The sequence below is a fragment of the Harmonia axyridis genome, chromosome 3, assembly GCF_914767665.1.
Source record: "Harmonia axyridis chromosome 3, icHarAxyr1.1, whole genome shotgun sequence".
In the NCBI taxonomy this organism is placed as follows: domain Eukaryota; kingdom Metazoa; phylum Arthropoda; class Insecta; order Coleoptera; family Coccinellidae; genus Harmonia; species Harmonia axyridis.
In genome coordinates, this window is record NC_059503.1 from 13,019,631 (window position 1) to 13,034,111 (window position 14,481).

Genomic DNA, 14,481 nt, shown 5'->3' on the forward strand with positions numbered 1-14,481 from the left:
CGGATTACAAAATTTTATAGGTATCTAAACATTCTTATAATTTTGTCAAGTAGTTACCTTGAAATTTTGAAAATTACATAATAAATAACTTATAACTCAAGATAACTTTATTTGATAATTTGAAAGCCTATTGTTTTGAATCTATACCTACTTTTTAATTTGAAACATTAGTTTATCCAATTTTGAAATAACCAATTTTCAAAATTATGTTTCTCTAAGCAAAAAATTTGAAATTTTACCCTTTCACTTTCTCAATTTTTAGTTTTGGTACTATTGTGGCGTTTATATTTCTATGGAAACCTACTTTCAAAATTTGATCATTCAAAAGTCGAAAAAAGGCAGTCATAAGAAATATGCCCCCAAAAACATTAGAGGAAAAATTGTTCGATTTACGCAAATTCAGAAAAAATGATGACATTGAACCTGTGCCTTACCATTTTCGTGATGCAAAAAAAAGAATACATTACGTTCTAGTAATTCACGATTCAGCTATATACAAAAAAGAGTCTCTAGTAAAAGTTTTGGAATTTCTGAGTTATTTAGAAATGCAAGGGATTGAAATTGAATTTGAAATTGGTTTGATGGTGAGTGTTCTACAATAAAACTATATTCGTATTTTATCTTTTTAGTTTCACGTATTGATTCAAAAAAATTCTTCTGAAAACCAATTGGTTGATATATACATATAGTATTGAAAATTCCTCATCATTTCGTTCATTTTGGTTGATCTAATTGTTGTATTCTAGGACTCGAGCTTAGTATATTTGAAACTACATGCCACTGATGATGTTATCAAACATTTAGCAAATTTATATGATGTTGATATAGAAAATCCAGGACATAACTTTATCCCGGATGATTCTTTCAGATGTCGATTCGGAGTAACTGAGTTAACTAAGGATGATGGAGACGTTTTCAAGAGAGATGGGTAACAATTTTCAGTTTGATCAATTTTCATTCTTTCTATTTTTTTTCTCATCTCGTTTAGACTCTTTCTTCGCTGTAGGAATGTGGTATGAAATGAATTATATGAGTATCGGTACCTAAAAATTGTATTTTTGTATACCTAGAGCAAACCATGAAAGCAGTAGTAAGACACTGTACTAAATGGCTGCAAAGTAATCAAGACGCAGCTATAGTTTTAATGCAGATAGGCAGAAATACATTTTAGGGTACCAAATAGCTATCTGCGTCGCATGTGCCCATTACTCCTAATGCATTTCTGCCTATCTAGATTGAAAGCTATATGGAACTTGACGCTTGACACTGGCTTCTACATTTCTATAATTTTTCTCGGGTCTCGAACATCCCACCTTCATATTAGTATTAGAGTGTACTAAAAATGACTATGCATCTGTGGTTTTCACTTCCTCTAGAGTCTAGGTGTATTCCAGGAGCACACCTAACCTAACCTCCATTTCTATTAAGTCGATTTTTTCTAATTTTAAGGAAACCCACAAGTTGTGAGAAGATTATTTTAGTCAATAAACTTCTTTCGGATCCTCTGCCAATAGATGATATAGAGGTGTATAGCTTGGATAAGATGACTAAACTCGGCTATATAAAAGATGCATTTCCTCTGCATGACGGTCCGTGGCAATGGACGGACGAAAAACAAGAGAACCTGAATGATCGTCAGGTAAACACGTCTTGCTCAATAAAAGAAAATAGAAAGACATTTAATTGCGCCAGGCAACTCAACTACACACGAAAAAGATGGGTGGTCAAGCAGTTGAAAACGCAACTCGTGGTTTTAATCGATTTGTGACAAGAAGAATCGTCAATACACGAATCTTGTTTATATCCATTTTACAAACAACAACAAATGTCACTTAACCTTCAATATCTGGATACAGGCTTAACTCGATATGTTCCGAAATTTTAACACGCTTCTTTTGAATCTTGGTTCAAAGGAGAAAAAAATGTAATGGCAGTGGTGGTACCATCTGTGCACCAAGCCCGTTATTTATTGAAGGACGTGTTATGCACTGTACAAGAGGCCGTACTAACACAAATATCTTATAAAATATAGCTGCCAAATTCATATGATTACCTTGATTTGATAATTTGTCGATTACTTTTTACCTGATTATTTTTCAGCTGTTAACAAAATACTGGGCGAATTACAGCATGCTGTGCAACGAGCAACCCATAAATCTGGTAGAGAAGTACTTTGGGACAGATCGCGCATTCTATTTCGCTTGGTTTGAACACTATAACATTATGTTGATATTTGTTGCTATTGTGGGAATCCTTGTTTTGTGCATTAATGGAATTATTTTATTGGTTAAACCGCCAATAATTATGTGAGTACTTCATAAGTCAGTTGATAACACAGACCGACAGGCATTTGGTATTTTGAATATGCGAAATAGAACGCCGTAACTGAATCTAGGCGTCATCAATTTCCCTCCGCACAGCTCTTGGAGGCCACTCCGGAAACGTACCTGAAAGAAACACTGGTTGTTAAATCTGCGTCAAACTCGCTCCGTCATCAGATTGACCTTTTAAACTCCATCGAACGGTGTTTCTTCATATTCTTCTAATATTTATACTTTTAATATTAACGAGACAAAAGTGAAGGCACTCTTAGTCCTGACCCTGATGACAACACATGTTTTATATACAAAATATGGGGCCCGAAATCTGTGCACCTTTCCACACCATCGTGAAGAGGTGACTCTGCTGCAACGTGGCGACCCCCATAAACCCACCAGGGCCGTAGTAGAGCGTGGCGCAACTCCTATAACGTCACCTCTCGAACAGACAGAATTACTTATACTATAAAACAACAATTTCACTTGCAAAAACTCGATAATATAAACTTAATCGAATCGAATACGAACAAGAAACGATGTTCGTGCCTTTAAAATTAGCCTGGATGTAGCAAGTATGATAAAGTATAATTTTGAGCATTAAATAGAACAGGGCCGGTTAATATTATCTCAAAAATCAGAGCTGTTAGAAAAATCTGGTGGCGTTTTTGGAATCAGCACATTAAAACATTTTTAATCAGTTGTTGAATTTTCCGGCATTTTATTTTATTGTCCTGCTGATAACTTTTTTTTTAATTTTTTTATTTTCAATTGTGGTTCTAGTTCTAAAATATAAATAACAACATATATTCTGAGCAAAATTCAATCAATGATCGAATATCCAAGACATCTTCAGCATATTTTCGTTTATTTCAGTCGAGACCTGTGCAGGTCCCAAGAGTATCTGTGTCCTATGTGTCAACACAAAATGTGCCAATTTATACGCTTATCCACGTATTGCAAGACATCCAAGGCAGAATACATTCTTGGAAACTACAATAATTTGATTTATGCCATTATCATCTCGATTTGGGGTAATTAATTTTACTTTTCATTCTTATTTGAAGCAAATATCGATATACATTCGATTTTTTTTAATAATTGGTCAAAAATTGACTCCATACTATTCAATTTTGAAAACCAGTCGAATTTGCAAATTTTTCTTAACACTTTATACAGGGTGTCCCGAAACTGTGGTGCCGAAAAGTGCCTTGAAAAATAAATAAGACTTTCCTGATATTTATTTTCTCAAATGTCGTTCGTTGCAGAGATGTCAATTCTGATTGACAAATTTTGGAAATTGTGGAAGTTAAGAAATTAAATTTACTTTCAATTTTTCATATTCAACACCCTGTATCTCTGCAACGAACGACATTTGAGAAAATATATATTAGGAAAGTCCTCATTTATTTTTCAATGCGAATCTTCTGTTTCATTTTGGCACTATAGTGTCGGGACACCCTGTATACTTCCATATAGATGTATAGATTTAGGAGGAACATGAGGAACGACAACTATAAAAAATATTGTTCAATTTAGAACTTTCACAAAATAATAACGGAAGAATTGATATTGCAGTTACTGTATTTTTGGAGAGCTGGAGAAGAAAAGAATGCACCTTGAGTGTTAGATGGAATGTTTACCATGCGGACGTTGAATATAAAATAAGGTACATATTGCAAATTTTTCATATATTTTCCTCGGAAATCATAAAATTAGGCAATTTATTACCGAAGCAGTTGGAAGTAGATTTTTAATAAGGTTGGTTCATTATTGAACCCCTCTAAGTATGGTGCTGATAATTTCAACATTGCATTACAATCATATCATGTTCCATCACTCTCTAGAAGACTATAGTGGCTTATTAGGCACTATGGTAGTAAACCCAAATCTGTATTTTTCGAATTGGTACATTTTCCCTAAAGCTTTCTTTGTAACTCCGTGACCGGATTTTATTTATTAATGAAATTGAATTGCTCAATTTAAATTCCAAGTTTCAAGGTATTTTTCTTCCAAAAATCCTCTGAAATCATTATCTAGCATTTGACAAACGTCCAAAAATATTCATGTCATATCTAATTCTTGAATTTTCAGATATGACTATAGAGATAAGAGCACTTATAAGAAAAAATCTAAAATTACAGACTTAGTTGAACCCTATGTCCCACGTGGAGTAAAAATATTACGATACACTTTCACTTACTTCATTGTCTTTTTGATGGTAAGAAACATTTTAGAATGAGTGTGCCAAAAGAGCGAACACCAGGCATAGGTTGAACTTAATTCCTTTTGTAGGTTTTACTGGTGTCTTCCTATGTTTTTCTCCTCATCATTCTGAAGAATTGGCTTATGTCCCTTATGGATACAAAACACGAACCCACGCCTACATTTTGTGCAGCCATAATTTGTTCGATTTTTCAAGTGATCTTCATCAAAATCTTCTCTCTGGTGAGAGATAAAAATTGTTACATTATCATCAATTCATGGTTTTATATTTTCAGTTCTATACAAGGCTGTCTGTGTGGTTGACGAATATTGAAGTTCCTAAAACTCAAAAGCAATTCAACGATAGTGTTATTTATAAAATATATCTTTTCGGATTTATAAATAATTACATTCCGATACTGTACACTGCGTTTTTAAGGGTGAGTGATTCGTTAATAAATAAACATTAATTGGTTCAGATGAAGTGCGTCAGGACAAGATGTATCCATACATTGGAAAGTATATGGTACTCAGAAAAAAATATTTCTTCAATTATAGATATTCCCGCAGTAAAACATCCTATGGATAACGTTGACACAACAAATTAAATTTCCTTTCTCTTTCAGATTCAGACAACGAGCTCTACGTGTCAATTTCGATTTTACGCGTCAAATCGCTGTCAGGGTGTGAATATAACTTGCTGCCAAAAGCGTTCTGTAGTTTTGGTTTACTATTTTCAATACTTGCAGAAAAAATCTTCCACCGAAAATTTTTACAATTTTTTTTTTCGTTGCTATACCGCGCAATTCCCATTAATATGAAATATAAATATTCGTTAGACACAAATATCTTTCATTATTATATTTGGAGACTGAATAACACATATCAAGTCAATATACTTTCGGAGTAGCTATAACAGATATCCTTGATCTGTGGTAGCTATCTTTGAGGGAAACAGAGCAAATATCTTCACACACCTATGTATAAGCACCCGAATTCTATCATTCTAGGGACAACTCAACCCGACACCAGAATACAATAAACTAGAATTAGAAATATTCGATCAAGACTATTGTTTTCCAACTGGTTGCACTCTATTATTGGCTATCCAACTTTGTGTTGTAATGGCTTTGAAGAGTATAGGAGGAAACATATTTGGAGCGATATTTCGAAGTGTAAGAAAATAATGTAACAACTACTTACCGACTTATTGTAAGAAGCTCTAAATGAAAATTCTTTCAAATTTCGAATAGTATAAAACTTCTTGCATCGAGAAAACATAAAAAAGAAACATTAGTTTATAAAATTAAGTTAATTATGTTGATTTTAGATAAAACAATTGCTATTTTTTGCTTCCCAAACGAAAACTGTATCAGAAACGAAGATGTATGTACCGACATGGGAAAAAGAATATTACTTGGAAAAAAATGACGAACTATCATGGGCATGCGAGTTCTCTGAAATGAGTAAGTAAAGGGAATAACACATAAGAACATTAGATACTTAGTTATTAAGCGCTCGATCCATGAAGAGATCGCTCTATCATTTCGTCATAATGTCTGTAATTTTCTTATTTCCAGCCGAAAATGGTCTCAAATGATATGTTTTCTTTCACCGGGTGTCAGAACATAGTTATTATTCTACTTTTGGACCATAAATTAAAGTCCTATGTTTGTATTTATCTATGGTCAGGACCATAGATTAAGGTTCTATGTTTGTTTTAATCTATGGTCAGAACCATAGAATAAGGTTTTACGTTTGTATTTATCTATGGTCAAGACTATACATTAAGGTTCTTTGTTTGTTTTAATCTATGGTCAGGGCCATAGAATGAGGTACCAGTAGAATACGCTATAAGGATAGCCAACGTTTTCATGAACGTTGTCACTTGTCAGATGATCCCCTTGGTAATTGCGAAAAGGAGATCCAACTGGTCTCAGTTGTGACAGTTTGAAAGACACCTACATATAGAGATAACAACGAGATGATCAACTGCGAACTAAATTTTTGTCAGAACTTCTCTCTTCAGTCAAGGATCCCGTTAGTTATAGATGGCGATAAGGGCAAGAAATGAATAGCGGGAAATTCGAATTTTTGTTGAATAGCGGGAAATTCAAATTTTTGTTATTTATAGTAATTTATATATTTTCCAATATTCTGTACTATTCTCAATAAGGTGAAAAAACTATTTTTTGATATTTAAGTTTTTTTAATAAAAACCTGAATAATAACTTATTTCTGCCTACATACCTACTCTAAATTTTTCTCTATATCAAAAAGGGGCGAAAATTGTCTGTGTGATAATTAATTCTTGAAAATATCCGCGTTGACTGCAGTCAAAATATTTAGGACTCTCAACTTTCTTTCGTCAAATCGAAATGTAATATTAACCTGAAGAATTAAGTCAGTGTTGGCGAAATAATTGTTGTTAAGTTAAAAAAAGTAAAGAAAATTAATTAGTTTTTTCATTTGATAATGAATTTCCAGTTAGCACAAGTAGACCGAATCTATTAAATATTTCTTTCACCAATCCATTGAGTGATTTTTCTTAGTTTTGCAGTTCGGATACGTATCTTTTTTCATTGCTGCTTTTCCCCTTGTCGGCGTCATAGCTGTTTTGAACAACTTCATGGAAATCAGATCAGATGCCAAAAAATTAGTGAGAGGTTACCGAAGACCAGCACCTGATATGATTAAAGGAATTGGAGCCTGGAACGATATAGTAAAATTTGCGTCATATTTCAGCATCGTCTGTAATGTAAGTTCTCACTTTAGAATAGAAATCATTTATATAGTTGAAAAAAGGAGTAATAAAAAAATTCATGAGGTTTTGTTTCTACACTCAATGACCTGTCAATTTTCATATGCCTGAACCAGTAGATTCGAATCACTTCAGCCCTTATAACTTCAATAAAATATGACACCTAATTGTTTCATATAATTTCAGGCTTTCCTTGTCGCTTTCAATACGAGTTTCATACAAGGAGTGGTTTATAATTCACTTTACCATAGAGGAACAGAAGGATTTTTAAATTTTACCTTTTCCAGTAAGTTAAATAAAAAATTACAAAAATGATATCTAAGTATTCATGGATCTTATAATGGACACAGACAAAAAGTACTTTTCCACGAAAGTCAAAAATAGGAGTGATTATTTTTAGTACAGAACTTCTTACAAATATAATCACAGTTGTCCATCAGGATATGAATAGTTGGGTAAAAATACTAGTATTAGTTTAATTCACTTTTAATAATAACATTATTACAATAGATAGAATGAGTTGGTGGGAATGTAGCAAAGGTCAAATAGCCAGTATGTCCCGGTAATGAGTTTGGCGATATGGATGTGATAAAATTTGCATATTCTTTCTCTGTTTTCTCATTTTCTTTTTCATTAGAGTTAGGAGTTTTCAGCATATTTAAATTCAGCACATGCATCTTCCTCTTCTGGACTGCAAAGTAAGATTGAAGAACTTCCATTGTTTGAATTTCTTGATATCCTAAGTTCGATAAAACACCACACATTTTTTGTACCTGTTCGATGCAGGGAGAAAATGAACATAATCGTCCCCCTCTTCCCTTAAACATTTTAGGGGTGAAGTTTGCTGCTGACCATGGTTGCGGTAGATCTAAAAATATTGCATCGACTTTTCCATGTAATTCTTCACCAAAGCCAGTTGTACAGACATCTCTAGTTTGAACTGTAACAAAATCACTGAGCCCATGGTCTGCAAATTCTTTTCTCACAATTTCAACTCTAGTTTCATGGAAATCAAAGGTATATAAATGCCCACTTGGTTTTATCTTCCTTATAATAGCATGTGAAAGTGAACCACTTCCAGTACCACTTTCTATCACAATACTAGAGGGTTTTAAGTCTAAAAACAGAAGAATCATACTTATATCGGGAGTGTAAATAATTTGGGTTCGGTGGGGTAGAATTTCTGTCCAAAACTCAGGAGTTGGCTGGAGAACATAAGCCCAACCCTTTTTAAGTTGGATTTTAGTTCCGTATTTTTTTCCAATTAAATCGCCACATGCCAAAGATCCGTATGGAGTCTGAATAACATTTTGAATTGGTGCCCCTTTCTTACTCAAAGTAGTATTTTTAGCCTCTATGCTGTAATATTGATTTATGGTCAAATACAAAATAACAGTGTCGCCTTCTCGTATTTCACTCTGGTAGCCACAAAAACTCATTTTGTAAAATAATTGATAGATTTCTAACACTTCGAAAATATAAACAGATTAGTTTGCTTCTATTCAATTTGTAAGGTTAGAATGATTAGATGTATAGGTTATATTTAAAATCATAGAACAATATAAACTGTGCTTCTTCTTTTTTTGCCAAACTATTTGTTTGTTAAGAAAAATCGTTGTTCGCTTCATAAGAGTGGACAAATGATTCAAATTCTATAAAATACTATTTCAATAAAATTAGGGATATCAATAATTCGTCATTAACATAATAACCTTAAATTTTAAGCCATTTTATTGTGGAAACCCATAGTTTCGCCAGAAAGGCATTGTATTTATATCACCAGCAATAAAGTTTCATCTTTTTTTTTCAAATTTGTTTTATATATAGTAAAAATATTTATTGTTGAAAATTCTTTCCTGGAGGGATTGGATTTGGTAATTCCTTCCATTATTTTCTCCCAAAGCCGTTGCCGGGGGGTACAGACCCCTCCGAATTTTTTTAGAAATACAGGATTCTAATTTCACCGAAAATAGTCTCAACTTTTTCTATTTTATTATTGAAATTTTCTTATCGTAAACTCCGCATTATTTTTCTAGAGTTCAGGTCAAAATTATCGCAATTTGAATGCAAAACTTAATTACACTGAATTTTAGCTGTAAAGGAAAAATCGAAATCTTCGTAAAAAAATGAATAGTAATAATAATAAATTTATTTGATTTATAATGAATAAATATAATTTCCATTTTTCTATAGGATTTGCAGTTTCGGATTTACCCAAAGCTCAACAGAACTCCATCAAAAATATTACAGAATGTGTTTATTATGGTTATAGATACCCTCCTGATCATCCAAAGAAATACAGAAAAACTGACTCTTATTTCTTGGTGCATACATGGAAATTCACATTCGTCATAATTTTTGAGGTATTTGTATTTGATAGAATCTTATCTTTCCCCATTGCTCAAATTTTCATTTCAGAACGTGATTCTCATGATCATAGGTGGAATTTACTATTTTGTAGATGAAATGCCTCGGAGGGTCAAAGAACAATTACATCGAGAAAGACTTTTCACAAAAGAAGTTAAAATGAAATTGCTTGAAGGGAAAACACAAAGTAGAATTCTACAAAAATAATACCCATTATGATGTAAAAAATTTATAGATATAATAATTTTCAATCTGTAGGTTGATGAATCAATTGAAATTCGAAGAGATGTGCTAAAAAAATTTTTTTTCTTGTACCAAAGCTTTGAGAGCACCACCTGCTTTGTTGTTGAGTTCTTTACAATTATAGAGATTAATTCTTGAAGAGAGAGAAAAAGTTTGATAAATTTCAGGATGCTATCTCTAACATTTTTTTGATATCTACAAGTTTCTCTCTTGGTTTTCCAATTTTTTTTCCAGTAGCAATCTCGAATTGATTGATCTTCAACCAATCGTTCCAGGACACCACCTGAATTAGTTGTTTATTCAATATAGAGTTTATATAGTTAAATCCTGGTTTACTTTCTTGAATCAATGTTGAATCATTTTCAATATCTTTCAAAATCGTTTCAGCAACACCAAAACTATTGTTCATTGTATTCAATATAACCCCACTAGGACCTGTTGCTACCCAACCAGTTGCATAAAGACCGTTTCCAATTTTACCAAAATTATTTTTAAGAATACCTAACCTGTTATCAAATTCTAAACTTTCATCAATAGATGTAGATTTATATCCAATACTTATTATTCCCAAACCACAATCAATAGTCTCATGTAAGTCTGTTAGGATAGCTTTTTGATTATTTATATTTTCACCTTCTAAAATATTGGTACCTAGTCTTACTTTACTAACTTTTAGATTATTTCCTATAAATTCTAAAGGCGTTTTGAAAAATATAGGCTTAAATTTTTTTTCACAAATTTCGTTACTACCGTCTGTCAGTGATTTTAGCATCAATTCACTTATTCTTTTCTTAGGTCTTGAAAGACTGTTAATTACTTCTGCAACCCCTTTAAAATCATCGAGTTTCCATTCTGTTCTGCAATTCTCCAATCTAATCATTTCTCGTAACTCTTTGATTGTGAAAGCAGCTTGTAGAGGTCCTCTTCTTCCAATCAGATGGACAGTTTTAATTTTAGACTCAGATAAAGCCTCCAATGAATGTTGTGTGATATCTGTTTTCTGAAAGAAAATCAATATTCACCTCATGATGTGTGAAAATATGCCTCACTGCCCTCAGGAGTAACATAAACCAAGTCAATTTTTCACGTAAAGTAGAAGATTTCTCAAAAAGACACATATTTTATATGAACTTATCCCTTGCCTTTCATAGATGAAGAATGCCTTTTTTTCTTATATGTTGATATGTGTATAATCAATTGATTATTTTGAGTTATCTATGAGTAGAATATAAACTTGTACTAATTTACTACTACCATTCATTATTACATGCAACCAAAGATAACTAGATTTAATGTGCTTAATCTCAAAAAGAGATTCTAACTTGTTAGTACAAATTTATATGATCTCAAGAAATAATCTGAATACCTTAAGTTCATCTACTGGTGTTAGTAATATTCTGGCAACATCAATAGCTACATTTCCTTGACCAAAAATAACTGCCTCACTGGTATTAAGATCAATAGGAATATTTTTATCCCAAGGAACACCATTATACCAGCCTACAATTCTTCGTGCGGATAAAATATTATGGAAGTTTTCTCCGGGTATTCCGAGATTTCGGCTCTTCTCTGCACCATAGGCCTGAAAGTAAAATGATCAATATTATTGCTAACCTGCAATCACCGATTCTCGCACCAAGATGACAATATGGTAGGCCTTTTTCAGGTCTCCGATGCTAATATTTTGACCAAGGGAAACATTTCCCAAAAACCGTACACTAGGATGTTCAGCAATTTTTGTGAATGTATTCTCAACGTTTTTCACTTCAGGGTGATCTGGGGCAACGCCAAATCTACATAAATTATCAGTATTAACAAGAAAACCAAATCCATAATGTGGCTATGGTATTTACATTTCATTCACCTTACTAGACCAAATGGAACAGGTAATCTCTCGTAAATATCAATTTCACATTTCTTGAGTTTCTTTAACAGTAATTGTGCAGCATAAAATCCAGCAGGGCCAGATCCGACTACTGATATTTTGGGAAAAGGATTCATTTGTCTTGTTGGAAAAACAAAAAACAGTTACATTCAAACTGACACATATATGTTAGGTTGGAATAGTTAACTTATTTGTCAAAGTGAATTCTAAAAACTGTACTTATGAATTATGAACTACCTCCTCTAGAGAAAATTCCATATTTCCTACTACGATAAGTTCTTATTGTGAAAAATATTTCATACTTATCAATAACAAAATAACTGATAATTTTCATATTATATGGATCGAATAGCAGTACTAGAATAATTTCCCCTTTTTTAACACATATTAGGTCAAAAAGATCTTGCTGTTGGTATCAATCAGAGGAAGTTACAGGATGAATCGTCTGTGAAAAAATTAAAATGGTTAACAGAACTCAATCATAAATTTTCCCATGAATGCTTAAATTAAACTATGTAGGCATATCAAATAGATTCATAATAATTAGATTTTGAAATGGCACAACCTGAGGAAAATATTGAAACACAAGACGAAGCTAACAATCTTCTACAAAATGGTATTTTAGTGGAAACAGACTCTGGGTAAGTCCTTATCCATCATTTGATATCGAGATAATATTAAGTTTTTTTTGTTTCAGATTATTATGTGTTCCATTGAATGAAGCTTTACTGACAGATTTGAATTTATCAGTTGAAGAACTACATGATGTTGCTTCTCAGTTAATTTTACAAGAAGATAATAAGTTAACTGGAACTAACTATCGAGAAAGAATACACTTAAGGACTTTCAATTTTAATTTCGACAGTGATGGCTTTTCAAGTGAATGTAGTGATATCAGCAGTTGTTCCACTCCTAATACACAGCCAATTTTTACCCTCACTTCAGTAGCAAATGATACAAAATTAGCTTTGAAGCAGAATATTCATAGAACTGAAGAGGACACTGATAATAATTATAAATCAGTAACCGTGATTCCCAGTATTCTATCTCATAAATCAGTTACCAAGGATACCAAAATTTCAAAACTTGAAGCAAATATAGTTCCAGCACACTCTTCATCTGATATAAGTGCAAACTCTAATGTATCTGATTCTGACACAAGTGTAGCTAATTTCCCTAGTCCATCATTGATTGTCCCTTTCAATAAGAACAAAAATATTTCTCTTACCAATAATGAAATTAAAGCTGGATCCCCTCCTAAGAGGAGGGGAGGTTGGCCAAAAGGGAGGAAGAGGAAACCAGAGCTTTTGAATCTACCTCCTAAAGCACCAGCAACTGGATATAATTTATATCTTAATGAACAAAGGAAATTATACAAAGATAGTACACTGGCCTTTCACGAAATAACCAAAATAATTGGTAACAAATGGTCAAGTTTAACTCTTGAAGAAAAAAAACCATATCTTGCAAAAGCTGAAGAAGATAAGAAAAGATATCGTGAAGAGCTTCATAAATATAGGCAGTCAGATGCTTACAGAGCTTATTTGAATAAAAAAAGGAAGAATAGATTACAAAATAACATACTTTCAGAAAGTGATATGGATGCAACTGATGAAGTAGATGTAAGTTATTCTTAAGTTTGAAGCATTATGCAAATTATTTTTGTTAGTAAATTAAATTTTTATCGAAAATAAATACTCTTTTAGGAGGAAGATAATGAGGAACTATATTGCCGTACCTGTGATCAATGGTTTCATAACCTGCATAATAAAAGAGAACATTTGCAAGGAAGACAGCATACTCAATCAGTTGCTGGGGATATGAAAAAGGAACTGGGTACTGCAATTAGTTGTACTTCTCAAAGTGGTGAACAGAGTACTGGACAGAGTAAAAAGATTGAGCAGGAAAGTGGTTCTGTCAATGATTCTATAAGTCAGCTTCTAACTATAGTGTCAAGTAAGTTTTTTAATCTTTTGGAGTTAAAAATCTCAGTTTTTTGTTTTTAGAAAGGGAAATAGAGATCAAATCTCTTAAGTGCCGTCTTGAAGAGTCAAGGCTATCACAAGAAGCAATATGGCAACAGTTGTGTTCCCTCACAGAGCGTGAATCAAAACTCAGAAAAGATCTCCAGGTTTTGGAGAATAAGGAAAAAGATATTAAAAATCAAATTGTGGAATTGTGGAAAGTGCCAAGTTTATTTCTTGTCAATGACGTAACTGCAGCTGTGACTGAAGAATACAGTGAAGAGAATTGAATATTTTTTTATTGTTTAATTTTTTCAACAAAATTGATACAGTATTTATGAATTGTTGGTTTTGTGTAATAAAATATTTATATTGAGACATTCATTTACTGATCAATAAAATTTTTGTTTATTATTTACCTAAATCGGACATTCAATTTGAATAGTTCATAAATTTTCCAATTTGAGTTTAAGAGTTCAAAGAAATATTAAAATAAAAGTATAAAACTATTTTTAAATCTATAAGATCAGTATAAAACTATATATCTATAGATGTGTGTTTTCATCCTTATTGTTCTCAAAAAAATACTGATCAATAAAATTTCTGTTTATTATTTACCTAAATGGGACATTCAATTTGAATAGTTCATAAATTTTCCAATTTGAGTATAAGAGTTCGAAAAAATCTTAAAATAAAAGTATGAAACTATTTTTAAATCTATAAAATCAGTGTAAAACTATT

At 32.2% G+C, this 14,481-nt stretch overlaps 4 protein-coding genes across 4 annotated transcripts; 2 read left to right on the forward strand and 2 right to left on the reverse strand.

The window, feature by feature from the left end:
• Nucleotides 1-252: 252 nt before the first annotated feature.
• Nucleotides 253-9,979, forward strand: LOC123676298 (anoctamin-6-like). Its single transcript, XM_045612112.1, has 15 exons — nt 253-584; nt 747-928; nt 1,450-1,639; nt 2,101-2,306; nt 3,192-3,349; nt 3,894-3,984; nt 4,410-4,536; nt 4,611-4,763; nt 4,817-4,960; nt 5,531-5,695; nt 5,851-5,986; nt 7,073-7,278; nt 7,468-7,567; nt 9,475-9,644; nt 9,700-9,979. The coding sequence occupies exons 1-15, from the start codon at nt 354-356 to the stop codon at nt 9,853-9,855; spliced, it is 2,415 nt and encodes an 804-aa protein (XP_045468068.1). The 5' UTR covers nt 253-353; the 3' UTR covers nt 9,856-9,979.
• On the reverse strand, nt 7,721-8,808 carry LOC123676301 (tRNA (adenine(58)-N(1))-methyltransferase catalytic subunit TRMT61A). The gene has a single exon (XM_045612116.1). The coding sequence runs from the start codon at nt 8,718-8,720 to the stop codon at nt 7,752-7,754; it is 969 nt and encodes a 322-aa protein (XP_045468072.1). The 5' UTR covers nt 8,721-8,808; the 3' UTR covers nt 7,721-7,751.
• On the reverse strand, nt 9,416-12,034 carry LOC123676300 (NADPH:adrenodoxin oxidoreductase, mitochondrial). Its single transcript, XM_045612114.1, has 4 exons — nt 11,756-12,034; nt 11,528-11,684; nt 11,258-11,473; nt 9,416-10,891 (listed from the first exon to the last, which is right to left on the reverse strand). The coding sequence occupies exons 1-4, from the start codon at nt 11,890-11,892 to the stop codon at nt 10,055-10,057; spliced, it is 1,347 nt and encodes a 448-aa protein (XP_045468070.1). The 5' UTR covers nt 11,893-12,034; the 3' UTR covers nt 9,416-10,054.
• Nucleotides 12,035-12,056: 22 nt separating this feature from the next.
• On the forward strand, nt 12,057-14,116 carry LOC123676299. Its single transcript, XM_045612113.1, has 4 exons — nt 12,057-12,417; nt 12,474-13,398; nt 13,483-13,732; nt 13,783-14,116. The coding sequence occupies exons 1-4, from the start codon at nt 12,332-12,334 to the stop codon at nt 14,028-14,030; spliced, it is 1,509 nt and encodes a 502-aa protein (XP_045468069.1). The 5' UTR covers nt 12,057-12,331; the 3' UTR covers nt 14,031-14,116.
• Nucleotides 14,117-14,481: the final 365 nt, after the last annotated feature.